The 18,486-nt window shown below is 50.0% G+C and overlaps 1 protein-coding gene across 3 annotated transcripts in view; it reads left to right on the top strand.

Annotated features, from left to right (window-relative positions):
- MED12L (mediator complex subunit 12L) overlaps positions 1 to 18,486 on the top strand; it is a 1,012,447-nt gene that overhangs the window by 115,827 nt on the left and 878,134 nt on the right. For all 3 annotated transcript variants that reach the window (XM_075340741.1, XM_075340740.1, XM_075340739.1), the window contains exon 8: positions 17,188 to 17,457. In XM_075340741.1, coding sequence (XP_075196856.1) covers positions 17,188 to 17,457 — 270 coding nt within the window. The remainder of the gene's footprint in view (positions 1 to 17,187; positions 17,458 to 18,486) is intronic.

Raw genomic sequence — 18,486 nt, 5'->3', positions numbered from 1 at the left:
AACTGCAAATCAGATAACGGTTGGGGGAACGATGAGAAAGAGGGAACACTTAAGTAAGATGGTAAGGGACTATGTAGGTGACCGTATCCGCGTGCTTTCTGAGTCTACTGTTCCCTTTAACTATTGGCTTTCCAAGGTCAACAGTTGGCCAGACCTCGCGTTATACGCTTTGGAAGTGCTAGCTTGCCCTGCTGCTAGTGTGTTGTCTGAGCGTGTTTTCAGCTCAACGGGGTCAATAATAACAGATAGTCGCACACGACTATCCACGGAAAGTGCAGACAGTTTGACGATGAACCATAGATGGCTTTCCCCAGAGTATCTCAGGCTGCCTGTTAACAATACCCAATAATAAGTGTAGCCCCAAAGTTTGGATTTCTTAAGTTCAAATAAGTTCCATTGTTTCTCATTCAAGACTATTTTGTCTTCTATCATCTAATGACACCACTAATCTAACTTGTTATGCTGCTGCGAGGTAATTGTTTGGCCAATCACCCAGGGCAATATTTTTCAAGCCTTTGTACATTATGCATTGGCACAAGCACTGTCGAGGCTACACTGTCTAGAACAATTGGTCAGGCAGTCTCTATTTGTATTCTTTATTGATGCTGTGCTCCCACGGTGTGTTACACATGGCCCCCTGCAAAACCAGAATTATTTTTAGCTCTTTGGCATGTTATGGCCTGTTGCTTATCCTACCAGTTGTTTTTTTTTTATAAATCTGTTGGGTGTACCTACTAATGCTGTGCTCCATGGTGTTTGAACCCTTCCCCCCTCGGGAAACTGAATTTATTAAACTCCTTGGCATGTTATGCCCTGTTGCAAATCCTACCAATTTTTAAAAATAGCTATTGGGAGCTGTTGGGATTACCTTGTGATGCTGTGCTCTATGGTGTCGAAACCATTATCCCCTGGGGGAACTGAATTTATTAAACTTCTTGGCATCTTATGCTTTGTTGCAAATGTCGCGGGCGGCAGGGCGCTGCGCTCGCTAACGCTTAGGTCCGGCGCTGCTGCTGCTGCTCGGTGGCTCGAGTGATGGGCCGGATCCGGGGACTTGAGCGGCGCTTCTCGCCCATGAGTGAAAAGGGGGGTGGTTTGGTTTGGGGATTTAGTCCATGACGCCACCCACGGGTCGTGGTGAAAATGGGCACCACCGCTGCCGGTGACTGGGATCCCGGGAGCGATGGTAGGGAGCAGCTGGGATGTTGTTTTCCCCCTCTGTGGGTAGGGGTTGGTGGTCCCAGGGCCCGGTGGTGTGACGGGGAGGCTGGATGGCTGGGGTGCAGGGTTGCAGGGACAGCGCGGCGCGGCGCCGGATGGCACAGGTGTACTCACTCAGCAAGAGATGCACAAAGTCTCCGGTAAACCAAATGGCTGGATGGACGGGTCCCGCAGCCGGCTGCAGTGTGTCTCTCTCCCCGGACAGGTGATGGCGGCTGTCTTTCCCTGCACCTTTGTGTACTGTCTTGACTACGATGGGTCCCCTACGGTAGTCCGCTCCCCGGTGTATGGATGCCAGAGGAGCCCGTTTTGCTCGCAGGCGCTGGCCCTTGGGTCTCTAGCCGTTGGCAGTGGCTGTATACCCTCACGGTGCGGACGGTTGCCTTCTAACGGGTTTTTGGTTGTTAGGAAACCCCTTGGGTTCCTGTCACACTCAGATTTGACTATTGACGGCGGCTCCAAGCCTAGTCGGGGTCCGATGGCCCTGCCTGTGTGTGCTAGATTCACTTCGCTCCCAGGTCGGTACCAGCGGGCCACCGCCCGACCCCGGTCCTACGGTTCCGCGTTGATCCACCACTCCTGCAGACCACCACCACCGTCTGCCAACCTTGTTGTCAGTGCCTGGGCCACAAACCCAGACACTCTCCACTTCACTCCTCTCACTTCAACCTCCTGAACTAAACTACTCCTTTTCCCGCCTCCAGGCCTGTGAACTCGGTGGGCGGGGCCAATTGCCTGGCTCCGCCCCACCTGGTGTGTACATCAGACCCTGGAGGGAGGCAACAAGGGTTTTGTGTTTGGCTAATGTTACAGCCTGGGGGGTGGGGCTGTGTGTGTGTTACCTGTGACGACCTGGCTAGTCCAGGGCGCCACACAAATCCTACCATTTTTTTTTTTTAAAAAAGCTGTTGGGAGTACCTTATGATGCTTTGCTACATGGTGTCTGAACCATTACACCCTAGGGGATCTGAATGTATTAAACTCCTTGGCATGTTATGCCCTGTTGGTTATCCTACCAATTTTTTAAGAAAAGCTGTTGGGAACTGTTGGGAGTACCTTCTGATGCTGTACTACATGAAGGCCAACATCCAAATGGTCACATTGGCAATAGCACTGTAAAATGTTATGGAGTACGCATTCCAACTTTCACACTAATGATATAGGGGACGCAGAAAACTACAAATGACTGCCATCCCTCCCCAATGTATATTACAGGGCCCACCTGAGAGCCCTAAGAAGTCTGAGATTTGAGGACAGCCAGTGGCCCTTCCTACATTTGTGTAGAGGGCCACTGGAGCCGGTGGTGCTAGTGGAGGAGGAGGGCAAGGTCAACATCCCAATGGGCACATTGTAGCTGACCTTTTAAAGTGCTGTCAAATATGTCCAAAAAAAGGAGGTGTGAGACAGACACCAATATAATGTATAAGTTACAGCCCTTTTCTAATCAAAAAAGGAAAAATGTAAAAAACTAAACGTGTGAACATATGCTAAAGTGTTTTTTTTGGGAGGTCTGGGCTTCATTTGACGTTTTATTACAGTTATTAGGCACTAGAAACTGTTTCTTAGCAATTACCCCTCTTTTACTTTGGTTTGAGAGCTGGTTTGGCGACTACGTAAACGCCACGTGCTGCTCTGAGCACGTTATTCAAAAACACCAGAAATGCAGTGAGGCACCTTCTAAAGGCTGTGCCCATACTGTTTCAGCCTTTTTCCATCCATTTCAGCCTTTTCCTCAGTCACCACAGGTCACCGACAGGTCCGACATAAAATTATTCTGGTTTCCCACTTACATTGGGCGGCGAATATTCGCGAATACTCGAATAGCGGCGAGGTATTCGCCGGATATTTGTCGAATCGAATAATAGAGTATTCGATTATCCTTAGTAATAATGATCGATTGTTTAGGTCATTCATAGTCCCAGTTGCCCATTGGTTTAGGGTACATTTAAAATGGACGATTATCATCAGTGGTGTAACTACCGTCCGATTGGCACCTGTGCAAAATTTGGATCTGGGGCCCCTATCTGCATGTTAGTCAGACGTATGGGCCCTTTTAGTGTTCTAAATCCTATAAAGACATGAGTTGCCCCCCTCCCCCTTCATTATGTAGTAATGTCCCCCATGGTGTACTAATGGGCCCCTCCCTGGTAACTATGTCCCCGATCTGGTAAATATGTTCCCCATCCTGGTATTTATTTCTCCCATACTAGGCCTCATCCTGGTATATATGTCTCCATCCTGGTATATAAGTTTCTCATCTTTATATACATGTCCTCACCCTGGGCCCATCCTGGTACATGTCCTCATTCTAGGCCCATCCTGGTGTATATGTCCCCCATCCTGGGCCCATCATGGTATATATGTTCCCATTCTAGTATATATATTCCCCATACTGGTGTATATATCCGTGATCCTAGTATACATGTCCCTAATCCGATATATATCCCCCAATCTGATATATATATCAATCCTGGTATATATGTCCTCATCCTGGGCCCAGCCTGGTATATATATCTCCCACCCTGGTATAGATCCCCCATCCTGGTGTGTATATGTATATATATATATATATATATATATATATATATATATATATATATATATATATATATATATATGTGTTCTCCATCCTTGGTTATATGTCCTCATCCTAGGCCCATTCTGGTACAGACATCCTCCATCCTGATATATATGTCTCCCATCCTGATATTTATGCTCCTCATCCTGGAATATATGTCTCACATTCTGGTATATATGTTCCCCATCTTAGTATATATGTCCCCTTCCTGGGCCCACCCTGGTATATATAGTCCCTTATATGTCTCCAACGCATAAAAAAGACATTCTACTCACCTGCTTCAGTGGCCGGCAGCTGACATTGCCATGCCTACTATGACATCGTATAATGTCACAGTGATGGGCCCCTAGTCACAGGCACGCTGATATCAGCTACCAGCTTTTTTTTTGCCAGCAGCTTGTATTGCAGCTCAAGAACCCAACGGGTCGCTGTTTTGCAGTGCACATCTAGCTGAAGCAAGCACTGGGGTCGGCGTACCACTCCACATCCAGGTCCCGTCATAGCCGCGACCTATGTGACTACGATTGTTACGCCACTGATTACCGTGAACAAGTGTTCCTATTCCACTCCTGACATATATGTGTCAATCAATAGATTACTCCCTGGTGCCTCTTGGTATGGAGTGATTTTCATCGGACATCTGCCATATTCTGTTCTCTGAGAGCTATGAATAGGCTAATCAATAAGATTGTCGTAATGTGTGCTCCTTGATGGATGGCGTTCCAGTTGTGGGCAAAAGATATAAATGTTTTCACATTAAGTATAAATATAAAATATTTGAAAAAAATGAATTTTCCTACTAAAAGGTGACTGTCGCGGGCGGGGAGGGCGCTGCGCTCACCACGCTCTGGTCCGGCGCTGCTGCTGCTGCTGCTCGGTGGCTCGAGCGGTGTGCCGGATCCGGGGACTCGAGCGGCGCTCCTCGCCCGTGAGTGAAAGGGGGTAGTTTGGTTTGGGGATTTGGTCCGTGATGCCACCCACGGGTTGTTGTGAGGTTGGACACCACCGCTGCTGTTGACGGGGATCCCGGGAGCGATGGCAGGGAACAGCTGGGATGTTGTTTCCCCCTCTGTGGGTATGGGTTGGTGGTCCCGGGGCCCGGTGAGGTGATGGGGAGGCAGGGTCGAGCAAGGTGCAGGGGGCGCTTGGACTGCGCAGCGCGGTGCCGGATGGCACGGTAGTACTCACTCAGCCACAAATGGATGCAAGTCTCTGGTAAAACAAACAGCTGGATGGACGGGTCCCGCAGCCGGCTGCTGTGGTTTCTCCCGGACGGTTGGTGGTGGCTGCCTTTCCCTGCACCTTTTGTGTATCTTCGGTCCCGATGGCTTCCCACCGGTAACCCGCTCCCCAGCGCGGATATGTGCCGGAGGAGCCCTTTTGCCTGCAGGCTCTGGCCCTGGGAACTCTAGCTGTGGCGGTAGCTGTATTTCCCTTTTGCTGTTTGGACGGTTGCCTTCAATCGGGTCTTGGCTGTTTGGGAACCCCTGGGGTTCCGGTCACTAACGGATTTGACCTGTTTAACGGCGACTCCAAGCCTGGTCGGGGTCCGCAGGCCCTGCCGGTTTGTGCTGGCTTCACTTCGCTCCCCGGTTCGGTACCGGCGGGCCACCACCCGTCCCCTGTCCTACGGTTCCGCGTTGATCTGCCTCTCCTGCAGACGGCCACCACCGTCTGCCAACCTTGCTCTTGGTGCCTGGGCCACGTACCCGGGCACAGTCAGTTTGCTCCTCTACTACCACTTTACTCCTCACTCTTTCCCTTCCCTAACTCATCTGACTTCCTTTCCCGCCTCAAGGACTGTGAACTCCTCAGTGGGTGGGGCCAACCGCCTGGCTCCACCCCACCTGGTGTAGACATCAGCCCCTGGAGGGAGGCAACAAGAATTTTGTGTCTGACTGATGTGCCTATCTCGGGGTGGGGGTGTTGTGTTGTAGTACCTGTGACGACCTGGCTAGTCCAGGGTGCCACATGACAAAGCAATAATTTTTGTAACTAAAGGAGTTGTCTCATTTCCAAGATTATTGCCTTATAGACTCAGGGACACACAAACAAAGAACAAACTGAGTGGTTACACAATTTCCAGGGGTCCACTGCTGCCTCAGGCAACTGCCCCAGATTTTGTTGTTTGGCTGCAGCCTGTCACTTAGCTCAGTGGCTTGTCCCTCTGTCAGCAGGGCTATATGTTGAACTCAGTGATTGGTTGCGGTGCTGTTTTGTCAGTGCTACAGCCGATCAACAAATACCAAGACCGTGTTGAAAGCTTGCATGTGATCACAGGAGGGTGAGTAAAGCCCGCTTTACACGCTTCAATATATCTCACAATCCGTTGTTGGGGTCAAGTTGTAAGTGACGCACATCCGGCATCGTTTGTGAGGTATCTGCGTGAGACACCTACGTGCGATCAGGATTGAACGCAAAACCGTTGATCGCAAACACATCGTATCTTTTGTCTAGAATTGAACGTTTTGTTGCACGAACCTAGTCAATTGAAACGTGTGACATCCCTCATACGATTTTGATGTCTGAGGCTATGTGCGCAGGTGTGCGCTCTGCAGTGCAGCTTAAAAAAGGTCCGCTTCAGAGCGCAGCTATGGGCTGCCAATAACTCCTTATTACCCCGATTGCCAACGCACCAGGGCAAATCGGGAAGAGCCGGGTACAGTCCCAAAACTGTCGCATCTAATGTATGCAGCAATTCTGGGCGGCTGCTGACTGATATTGTTAGGCTGGGGGACTCCCCATAACGTGGAGCTCCCCATCCTGAGAATACCAGCCTTCAGCCGTATGGCTTTATTTGGCTGGTTTTAAAATTGGGGGGGACCGCACGCCGTTTTTTTAAATTATTTATTTATTTCACTGCACAGTATAGACACACCCACCGGCTGCTGTGATTGGGTGCAGTGAGACACCTGTCACTCAGCGTGGGGGCATGTCTCACTGCAACCAATCATAGGCGCCTGTGGGCGGGGAAAGCAGGGAATACGAGATTGTTTTAACGAGCGGCCGGCTTTTTCAAAACAGTAAAAGCCACCAGAGCAGTGTGAACGCCGTGCATCGGGGATCGGTGAGTATATGAGAAAGGGCTGCTCAATTAATTTACTCAGGAGATTAGCAGTCACCGGTGAGTCCTTCACAGGTGACCGCTAATCAGGACGCGACACAGACAGAGCCGCAGCATGACAATGAAGTCGGGTGAAGTTAACCCGAGTTCATTCTGATCATGCGGCTCTTTCTGTGTCTGCTGTCAGCGGCCATGTAGCAGAGCTGAATGGCAGATGACATAGTAAAAACGCATCCCTACACATTACACACGCTTGGCAAGTCAATAAATAGAAAAAAAAAAAAAAAAAAAAAGGGTGCCCAATGCATACGTCACAGAACACATGATCTAAAGGATCGCACACAAAATTGATCAATTTAACATAGACTACTAACGCACGTGTGACAGCAAATGAACGACCTAAGTGCAATCTCATTAGATCACATATGCGATCTGGGCGTGTCACATCGCAAACATGATTGCACAACAAATTGCAACGTGTAAAGCAGGCTTAAGAGCTCAGCGGGGGGGTTTGTGTCCCTGAGCTCTTGGAGAATAATTTTGGAAAGGGGACAAGCCCTTTAATTATCATTGCTTTGAAGGAAATTTGTTACCAAGTCTTTGCTGCCTTATATGAGAGTAGAATGATTTAGGGGCAGAGGCCCAGATTCCCACAATGTATCACTTACTAGGTTGCTTCCTACAGTTATGATATAATTACTGTTTTATCTACTGCAGATCTAGAAGTTCTCTGCACGTTGAGCTCTGTATAAGACTGCCCATACCACAGATTGACAGTTTTATGTGTAAGCTGTGCATAGGCAATAAGCTGATAATTAGTGGTGGAGGCGGGTTATAAAGAGCTCATGAATATAGAGCTCTACATGGCAGCAAGTTTACCAGTCCACTTTTGATAATCTCCAGTTGATAAAACAGTGATTTTATCAAAACTACAACAAGGGACCCAGTAAGTGACATATTGCTGAAATCAATGTCAGTGTCTTAACCCCTTAACGACTGCAGGCAGTAATCTTATGTCCTAGCGGTCATAGTGTTAATCCCCGCCAGCTACTGCAAGCAGCCTGCGGCAATCCGTGCACATGTCAGCTGGTTTTACAGCTGACGTTTGCCTGGCAGTCACGAGTAGATCTGAGATATGCCCGTGCCTTTTGCCTGTTGACCACTTAAATGGCGCTGTCAAATTGTGACAGCGCCATTTAAGTCGCAGTAAAACTATACTTACCGGCCGCCACCGGTAGTCACGTGATGTGATCACGTGGAGCTGATGGTTGTCATGGTATACCGCCCCGCGGGCTCGGCTGCGACCGCCGAGCCGTTTGGATCCGTGCTTGTACTGTGGGTGGTGGCTCTAGCCTCTCACGGACCCGGGGGTCACGTCGCTCTGCAAGGGAGTTGGCGCTACACGCGGGGATTTGGGTGAGGATTTCCACGGCCGGGGCCGCGGTGGGTTAGTTTGTAATGTAAGTTTGTGACGCCACCCACGGGTTGTGGTGATTGTAGACACCACCGCTGCGGTGTAATGGCGCAGCTAGGTGTTGACCCCTTCGTGTGTAGGGGGTGTTGGTCCCGGGGCCCGGTTGGCAAGGGCGGGGGTGCAGGGTGAAGTGTTGCGGTGCGGTGCCTGATGGCACTGGTGTACTCACTCTGACACAAGACACTGGAGTCTCTGGTAAACCAAACTGAGTGATGAACGGGGCCCGCAGCCGGCTTCAGCTTCTCCCAGAATAGGTTGGTGGTTTCCGCCTTTCTCCTGCACCTCTGTATTTAAATGTTTGACTCCTATGCCTAGACACCGGTAGTCCGCTCCCCAACTTGTATATGCCGAAGGAGCCCGTTTGCCTGCAGACACTGGCCCTTTGGGTCTCTATGCCTTGGCGGTGGCTTTACCCTCTATGGTTGGGCTGTTGTCTTCTAACTGGGCTTGTGTGGGATAGGTCCTTAAGTCCAGTCCGCAATCGGTTGATTCGACTCAGTCCTGTCAGTTCCGGGCTTTGTACTGGGTCTGAGTACCCTGCCTGGTGCTCCGGTATCCAGTTGGCTCCCCGGTTCGGTTCCGGCGGGCCACTACCCTGTCCCGGTCCCTTACGGTTTCACCAGTCATCTTCCCGGTCTCCTGCAGGCGGCAACCACTGTCTGCCTCCTTGCCAATGGTGACTGGGCTCCGACCCAGCCACCTGGTAGTCTCTTGGCAGACCTGGACACGGCCCGTGAACTTGACTGCTCTACACTTGTACTTGAACTAGACTCCACTAGACTGTGTGTTTTCCCGCCTCCAGGCCTGTGAACTCCTCGGTGAGCGGAGCCAACCACCTGGCTCTGCCCCCCCTGGTGTGGACATCAAACCTGGAGGGTGGTGACAAGGTTTTTAGTTTGACTGGTGTCACCTAATCGGGAGGGGGTGTGGTGTTGTGTGTGACTACCTGGGAGGACCCGACTAGTCCAGGGCGTCACAATGGTAGCACAGGGTCATGTGATGAATCCTATAGCTCACATGACTCAGGTCCTGTGACAAGCAGCCGAGTACTGCAGTTAACAAGAGATGAGCATTTCTCCTGATCTAAGTAGTGCTGCTCTGATTGGGAGAAAAGAATGAGCAATCAGACAGCTGATCCATAGAGCCCCTGGGGAGGCCATTGCCCGGTTCTGTGCCCTGGGCCCTTTTTTTAATGGGGATGAATTTACAGGGGATTAGGTTAGTGTTCATACGTGACGCCACTTGCGGTGTTGCGGCTATAGATTTGGAGCCGCCGCTGCAGAATGTCACTACTGGGGCTGGTGTTAATTGCAGCCTGGATGGTAGGCCCTCCGTAAGCAGGGCCGGGCCCCAGAGGATGGGTGATGTGATGGGCATCAGAAGAAGGTAATCCACACAGAGGGTTTAGTGCAACTGTTTTTTACTCACTGCTGGCTGATGTTAACTTGTTACTCGAGGCCTGCTGGTTTCACCTCCAGGTCTCCTTCGTCCCAGTGCCAGTTTAGTACTCTGGTACCTTCTTCCCCTGCACCTGTCTCTGGTAAATGGGTACCCGTGGCGTAGAGCATCTGGGGGTCCTCGTCTGGTGGTTTGTCCACATCTGTCCGCCTGACGGTAGCGTGAACCCTGTGGGGTTGGAGTCTCTAGTCCTGTTCCCGGTTCTCCTTTTGCTACTGAGTCTTCGGATTCTTAGGGGTACTTTGCATGTTGCGACATCGCTACTGCGATTATCGTCAGGGTCAAATTGAAAGTGACGCACATCCGGCGCCGGTAACAACGTTGCAACGTGTAAAGCCTAGATGCGCCGATAAACGATTGCAAAAGCGTCAAAAATCGGTGATCTGTGTAGCGTCTGTCATTTTCATAATGTCGCACCAATAGGAGATACGATGTTGTTCCTCTTTCCTGCGGCAGCACACATCACTGTGTGTGAAGCCGCAGGAGCGAGAAACATCTCCTTACCTGCCTCCCACCGGATATGCGGAAGGAAGGAGATGGGCGGGATGTTTACGTCCCGCTCATCTCCGCCCCTCTGCTTTTATTGGCCACCTGCCGTGTGACATTGCTGTGACGCCGCACAACCCGCCCCCTTAGGAAGGAGGCGGGTCGCCGGCCAGAGTGACATCGCAGGGCAGCTAAGTGCGTGTGAAGCTGCCGTAGCGATAATGTTCGCTACGGCAGCTATAACAAGATATCGCATGTGCGACGGTGGCGGGTACTATCACGCTCGACATCGCTAGCCGATACTAGCGATGTCGTAACGTGCAAAGTACCCCTAAGTGTCAGCGAGGTCCTTGATGGTCCCCTCGCTGTGCAGGTATTTACAGGTCGGCTTGGAGCTTTTTCCTGTCCTACGGTCCTGTACCCTGTTGGTGCGTAATTCCGGGAGTACTCCACCATACTACACTGGCAACTACTCTCCTGGGTACCAGGTTACTGTTAACCCAAGTCAGAGCGTCTCCTCGCTTCCACCTTCACTCTTCTCCTACTACTCTTGTCTGACACTCTCCACAGTCTGCCCCTCCCACCTGGTCAACTAGTAGACTGGACTGGCTCCACCTATAGGCTGCCAACCATTGGTCCTATCCTAGCTTTGCACCATTATATGGGGGATTGTTGGGGAAAACTGGGATTACCTGGGTTTTTGGTGTTACCGGTACTGGTATTCTGGGGCCCTAGGGGGTAAGCCTTGCATCCTTGTGGGGATGCAGAACCTTGTAGCACCCTGATGGTTTCAGGGGCGCTACACATCTGTAGTTATTTAAGGATATGGATTGTTCTCTCTGCTCAAAGCCTATTGCTGTAAGACATTACAATATTCTTCCCCTGAGACCAATGTCTGTAAGTATTTTATTCCATATCTATTAAGCCTCCAACACACATCCGTGAAAATCCCGCACGTGCCGTGAGACACATATTTTCCCTGCCTGTTGCGTTTGGAAAGTACGTGTCTCCGGTACGTGTGGGCCATGTGTGCTCTCCGTGTGCTATCCACAATAACACACAGAGAACCGGTAATTTGCATACTCACATGGTCCTTGCTGCTGTCCGTGGTGCTGATCTTCGGTCTCCAGCCCTGCCGACTCACCGCTGCTGCTGCCGGCCACAGTGAAGTGAATATTAAATGAGCATAATGAGCGGCGGTCGGCAGCAAGTGACAGCAGCGGCAGAGACGGGAGGGCTGGAGAAGGTGAGTAAAGATTTTTTTTTTCTCTGACTCGTGAGTTTTCTCCCGTGCGTGTCACACGGGACCGCATCTACACTACATCCGTGTGGTACGGGTGCGGGCCGTGTGACACCCCATGATGCCGGAGAAAACGTGGACATGTCGAGCGTGTTTGAAAACGCACACACGTACAAACGACACGGACACACGTTCCGTGTGGTTTTACGTGTGTGTGCCTGCTACCATGGAGTAGCATTGATGTACGTGTCTCCGTGCCGCCGGTATGTGCAAAAACGTATCAAACACGTATCGGCGGCACGGATGTGTGTTTTAGGCCTTAGTCAGATAGTCTTTTGTCGATTCTGTTTCTTGATTTATAATATGTGCAGTGACATCTCCTCCTTTTGCATCTATTAATGCCTCAACATCTTGCTATGTACAGTTATAACTAGCTAACTTGTATGTACTGAATTTGTCTAATAAAAGGTACATGCTTCTCATCAGGGTTAGGGAGTTGTTTCATCATAGCTAACTGGTCATTTGGGCTCCAGGGCCTGTACTCAACTGTAGGTACTTTTTGAGGAGTTTGCATTCCTTCGTGCATGAGGTGTAATAGTAGATGGTGTTTGGAGACATCCTCTATCAGCTCTATCTTCTGCAGGACTCCCATCTGCCTCTCTATCCCAAGTCACTAGTTGTGGGGGAGGGGGTGAATTGTCACTACCACGTGGGTCTTTGATATTACAGGCATAATAGAAGCATGTGAGAAATGGCTTTACCATCCAGTCAATTATCAAAATATTCATACAAAACTTTGTTTCCTATTGTGGCCTCCTTACAACCCCCTCAGTCACTTCCTTAGGCCTCTCTTACACATACGTGAAAATCACGCACGTGCCGCGAGACACATATTTTCCCTGCGTGTTGTGTTTGGTAAGTACGTATCTCTGGTACGTGCGGGTCACGTATGTTCTTCGTGTCCTATCCGCGATAACACACGGAGAACCGGTAATTTGAATACTCACGTGGTCCTTGCTGCTGTCCAGGGTACTGATCTTCGGCTCCAGCCCCGCCCACTCCCCGCTGATGCTGCTTCCGGCCGAACGGAGGGTCGGAGATCAGTGCCCGTGACAGCACGCCCACCTCTCCTTAACACGCTCATAATGAGTGGTGGTCGGCAGCAACTGTTTGCAGCGGAAGATTCTGCAGGGCTTATGGAGGTGAGTATGTGTTTTTTTTTATTTTAAAATAATGACATGTGTTTCTCCGGCGCGTGTCACACGGGACCGCATCCACACCACATCCGTGTGGTACAGGTGCAGGCCGTGTGACACCCGTGATGCCGGAGAAAAACGGACATGTCGACGTGAGAAACACACAGACACACGTAAGTACAGAATGGACACACGTTTCGTTCCAAAATACTTACGTGTGTCCAAACCATTAGGAATATATAGGTCCACGTGTGTACGTGTCTCTGGTACGTGAGAAAACTGCCAAACACGTACGTGTGAAAGAGGCCTAAGCTACATTCCTCCACTGTTCAGCTATAGAAGTTAGCACATTATCAAGCAACCAACCACAATGCTCTTTCATGAACAATTTTCATCTCATCACATCCAGACTCCCATCTGGAGGCATTAAAACATTTTTTTTAACATCCTATTACAATCTTTTGTATCATCTTTTCATTTACGTTCCTTAACTATTCTCTTTGCAGTCTTTTGTCGCGGGCAGAGGACAGGACGCTGCACTCTCCCACTGCTCGGGTCCGGCTGCTGCTGCGGCTGCTGCTGCTCCGTGGTGGCTCGAGCGGTGGGCCGGATCCCGGGGACTCGAGTGGCGTTCCTCGCCCGTGAGTGAAAGGGGGGTGGTTTGGTTTAGGGATATTGTCCGTGACGCCACCCACGGTTGTGGTGAGATTGGTGACACCACCGCTGCTCTGGACGGGGATCCCGGGAGCGATGACGGGGAGCAGCTTGGATGTTAGTTCTTCCCTCCGTGGGTAGGGGGATTGGTTGTCCCGGGGCCCGGTGAGGGGTAGGGATGTTTGACAGGCGGGCTACGGGGCCTGGTGAGGTGCAGGGTCGCGGGGGCAGCGCTGTGCCGCACGGCACGGTGATACTCACTCAGCCAGTAACGAATACACAGTCTCCGGTAAAACAAACGGCTGGATGGACGGGTCCCACAGACGGCTGCGGTGTTTCTCCTCCCGGCAGGTTGATGGTGACTGCCGTTCCCTGCACCTGCGTAGTGTGTACGGTTCCAATGGGTTCCCACCGGTAACCCACTCCCCAGCTTGGATGGGTGCTGAAGAAGCCCCTTTTGCCCGCAGGTTCTGGCCCTGGGAACTTTAGCCTTGGCGGTGACTGTGTTTCCCTTCACGGTTTGAGCTGTCGCCTTCTATCGGGACTTGACTGCTGGGAAACCCCGGAGGTTCCCTTCGCTAACGGATTTGACAATTTCAACGGCGACTCCTAGCCTTGTCGGGGTCCGTAAGCCCTGCCGGATGGTGCTGGCTTCTCTTTGTTCACCGGTCCGGTACCACCGGGCCACCGCCCGTCCACGGTCCTTACGACTCACTCCAATCGGCCTCTCCTGCAGACGGTCACCACCGTATGCCAACCTTGCTGTACCGTCCGGGCCACACACCCGGACCGCTTTCTGTCTGCTCCTTTACTACTTCACTCTTCCCAACTTCCACCTCCAAACTCCTCTCCTCAATCACTAACTAACTAACTACCTCCTTCCTTTTCCTGCCTCCAGGACTGTGAACTCCTCGGTGGGCGGGGCCAACCACCTGGCTCACCCCCTGGTGTGGACATCAGCCCCTGGAGGAAGGCAACAAGGATTTTGTGTTTTGGCTTCGTTGTGCCTGACCGGGGTGTGGGGTGTGTTGGTGTAGTTCCCGTGACAACCTGGCTTGTCCAGGGCGCCACATTTTCCTTGCAGTGTATCTGTTTTTCTCCATTTAGTCGACAAGTTTCCCATACTTGCCACCCAGCTCCTTCAGGCCAAATACCCTTAGCTTGTATCAGTGCTAGTGTACCGCCCCCGTGTCAGCAGCCGGGCTGCTCGCATCCGGATCCACAGTGGCTCAAGGGGTGTCCGGACTCGCGGGTCTCGCGGCCACTAAAATAGAAAAAGGGGGTATTTACAGGGGAGTATTGTATGGAGTAGTTCATGACGCCATCCGTGGTATGTTGTAAGTTGGAGTACCACCACTGCAGCTGAGAGCACCCGGTGGCGATGTAGTAGGCAGCCAGGTGTTTAACCCCTCCACGGGTAGGGGGGATGCCCCAGGAATCGGTGATGGTGATAGGGATGTGCCATTGGGGAGGTAAGGGGTCACTCGCATACTCACTCAGTCCAATAACGCTGACACTGACAACTGTAGTAAACCAAAGTTCTGGACACCGCTGCCGCTGAGGGGCAGCACACCTGGGTCCCGTTGCCGTTGGTGTTGCCTGTTGATCTGTGACCTTTCCCTTGGCACCTTGTTTCTCTCTGGTTGGTCCCTGTAGCCTGAAACTAGTTGGGTCCCGCTTCCCAGTCTGGCTAACTGGGGAAGCTTGCTCTCAGGGTTCACTCTTGGAATTTCTTTGACCGTATTTGTGGAAAGTCCTATCCCTCTCGTTGCGCTAGTACCCTGATTTTGGAGCAGGTGGAGAGCGGATCTTGAAGGCTCCGTTCTCGTCAGGTAAATTGTCAGGTTGCCTGAAGCTACTCCCTCACCTAGGGTCCACGTACCCCGTCATGCCCTGGTCCCAGCCCGGTGATGGTACAAGGCCGCCGGGTGTCCTCCGCGACAATGCCGCGCCCCTTGTCACGAAAACCTGCAACCGAGGGTCCAGCTCCTACCAGGCCCAGACCAACGTCTGCCACCTAGTACTTCACGGAGCCCAGCTCCTAACCTCCTCTCACTTTCACTGACTCTCACTTACTGAACTGCTCCCGACACTCCTGGCCACCCCCTTAACCAACCCCCCCAAGTGGGCGACCTTAGTTCACTCAGGCCGTCCACTGGTGTGTCTGGTGAGTGTGGTACAGAGTGTTCCTAGGATTTTGATTAGCTGGTCTTGGCAACACCAATTGTTAGGGACCTGTAACCAAGGAGGAGGTGGATATTGCACAGAAGGGCAGATTGCACAATACCCTGTGACGACCTGATAGGCCAGGGCGTCACACTAACACAAAATTTCATATGTAGGTAGGCACCACAGCCAAGATTCTATAATAGTTATCAAAATATTATATACAAATCACCAAAGCCGTTTAAAACCCTACAAAACTCAGTAAAAGAACTACAAGATACCGTTCCTGTTGAATTGATCTGACTCAACAGCCAAACAAGGCCACAGCAACTCTAGCAATTCTCCAAGTATGAGTACCAGTTATGTTTTACCATTACTTACTGATCACATCACATGCACACAGTTCAAGAAGGCATAGGTATTATTCCTAGTTCTTGGATCAGATTACTATATGTAATACAAAATAACTCACCTGAATAGGAGGTAGACTAAAGCGGGCTTTACACGCTACGATATCGTTAATGAATTATCGTCGGGGTCACGTTGTTTGTGATGCACATCCGGCGTCATTAACGATATCGCAGCGTGTAACACTTAAGAGCGATCTTAAACGATCGCAAAAGAGGGCAAAATCGTTTGCCATGGAGAGGTCGTCCTGAAACAAAAAATCGTTTTCAGGATGTTAGCGATGTTGTTCCTCGTTCCTGTGGCAGCACACATCGCTGTGTGTGAAGCCCCAGGAGCGAAGAACATCTCCTTACCTGCCTCCACCGGCAATGAGGAAGGAAGGAGGTGGGCGGGATGTTTACGTCCCGCTCATCTCCGCCCCTCCGCTTCTATTGGCCGCCTGCCGTGTGACGTCACTGTGACGCCGCATGACCCGCCCCCTTAGGAAGGAGGCGGTTCGCCGGCCAGAGCGATGTCACAGGGCAGGTAAGTGTGTGTGACGGGGGTAAGCGAGATTCTGCGACACGGGCAGCGATATGCCCGTGTCGCACAACTGACGGGGGTGGGTACGATTGCTTGCGATCTCGCTAGCGAGATCGCAGCGTGTAAAGCCCGCTTAACTCTCAGAAAAGTGAAATATAATTGTAAGAATAAGATTCTTACCTTATGCTGCAGCTTTAGAATACACTTTTCCTGGAGGGTCTTCCTCACTCAAAATCTGGATGGTATAATGTGCACCTGGCTTTTGGCACCAAATTCTATGAGCGATAAACTCCTTCTATACCTCTTGAACTCCAAATTAATAAGATTTGTTGTACGAGCGCTTGGGAAATTAATACAGCACATAAGCATATTATGGTGTACTTAAATAATTTTCCTTTATTATTACATGTGACCAGTTTATATAGGGTCACAAACGACAAGGTCCCTCTAACTATTCACCAATAAAAGCAGTAGGGGCATGAACAAAAATGTGAAACTTCTCTACCCATCAGTGCTAGCTGAGCACTATGACATCATTAGATTTAAGGAAAGATGAACACTTTAAGAACAAAATGGATTCTGTTCTCTCACAGTATATAAAAGGTGTGCCACAAAATTTAAAATATTTTGACATCACAACAAATTATGAATTCTAATTGTTTGCTTCAATCTTTCTACTGAAGAATACTGGTTTTTACAGTGTTTGTTTTTTCTTTTTAGCACTCTGAGGAATTTGTACAATCAGCATACTTGTCACGACGCCTTGCCTACTTCTGCTCCAGACGCCTTTCTGCACTGCTGAGTGATTGCGCTACTCCGGCCATTGTGCATTCAGCCATTGTAATGATGGGGCCAAACAATCCTCCTCTATCGGCTCCAAGTCCTAGTACTTCAGGACCAGTCATCAGTTCTGTCCATCTGCCATGTGCTGATTTCCAGACATGTCCACAACACCGCCCATTAGTATATGGTCTTAGCTGCATGTTACAGGTATGCAACCATGTTAAATCTATGGAATGATGTATGGTGATAAACAAGCTTATGTGCCATAGTATTCTACTAACGGTTGACTGTTATGCTTTTTATCATCATCAACAGATGTTGCTGTTGTACACACAAAAGTCTTTAAAAAAAACCTGTTTCTTTGCATGTCTTTGGGGAATACCGTACTTTTGCCTCCAGAAAGAAACCTAAAGAAGAGCAGCAGTGTTTATTTTCTGTGTTCAGTAATAGTGTGTGAATGTTGAAAGCTGCAATTATGGAAATATTGTCAATTATAGATGTAACAGGGCACCAACCTCAGCTGTCGCTATTTATCAGCCTTTCTGGGTAAATCATTATATTGTTCTTGTGTACAAATTATTTATAATAATAATAATAATAATAATAATAATCTTTATTTCTATAGCGCCAACATATTCCGTAGCGCTTTACAATTCAGGAGGATCATATACAAACAAGTAACAGTTATAGAAATACAATATTTAGAGGGGAAAAAAAAATAGTGTATACAAAATACAGTGTATACAAAATACAAAAAAAAATACAACCCTGCTCGTGAGAGCTTACAATCTACAATGAGATGGGGGGAGAGGCAAGGTTCAAGTGCTTATTTACAATGACAATCCAACCATCTCACGGAAATGGGGCTGGATAATGGTTTCCTGGACCAGTGGGCCCGAGAGCCTTGAGATGCCTTTGGGTGCCATGGAGTTTGATGTGGAGCTATGTTGTGAGAGGTTGTAGAGGGACTATGTGAATCGAATCTGATTAGGGAGTGTGATAGGCCGCCCTAAAAAGATGCGTCTTTAGGGTGCGTCTGAAGCTGAGTAAGTTGTGATTTGTCCTAACTTCTTGGGGTAGAGCGTTCCAGAGGGTTGGTGCAGCTCGGAAGAAGTCTTGGATCCGGGAGTGGGAGGTTCGAATTAGTGTGGATGTTAGTCGAAAGTCGCTTGCAGAGCGTAGAGAACGGGTGGACTGATAGACAGAGAGGAGGGTGGAGATGTAGGGGGGTGCTGC

This window comes from Anomaloglossus baeobatrachus, chromosome 3 (genome assembly GCF_048569485.1).
Source record: "Anomaloglossus baeobatrachus isolate aAnoBae1 chromosome 3, aAnoBae1.hap1, whole genome shotgun sequence".
In the NCBI taxonomy this organism is placed as follows: domain Eukaryota; kingdom Metazoa; phylum Chordata; class Amphibia; order Anura; family Aromobatidae; genus Anomaloglossus; species Anomaloglossus baeobatrachus.
The sequence above is the reverse complement of the archived record's forward strand: the minus strand, read 5'-3'. Positions and strand labels throughout refer to the sequence as shown.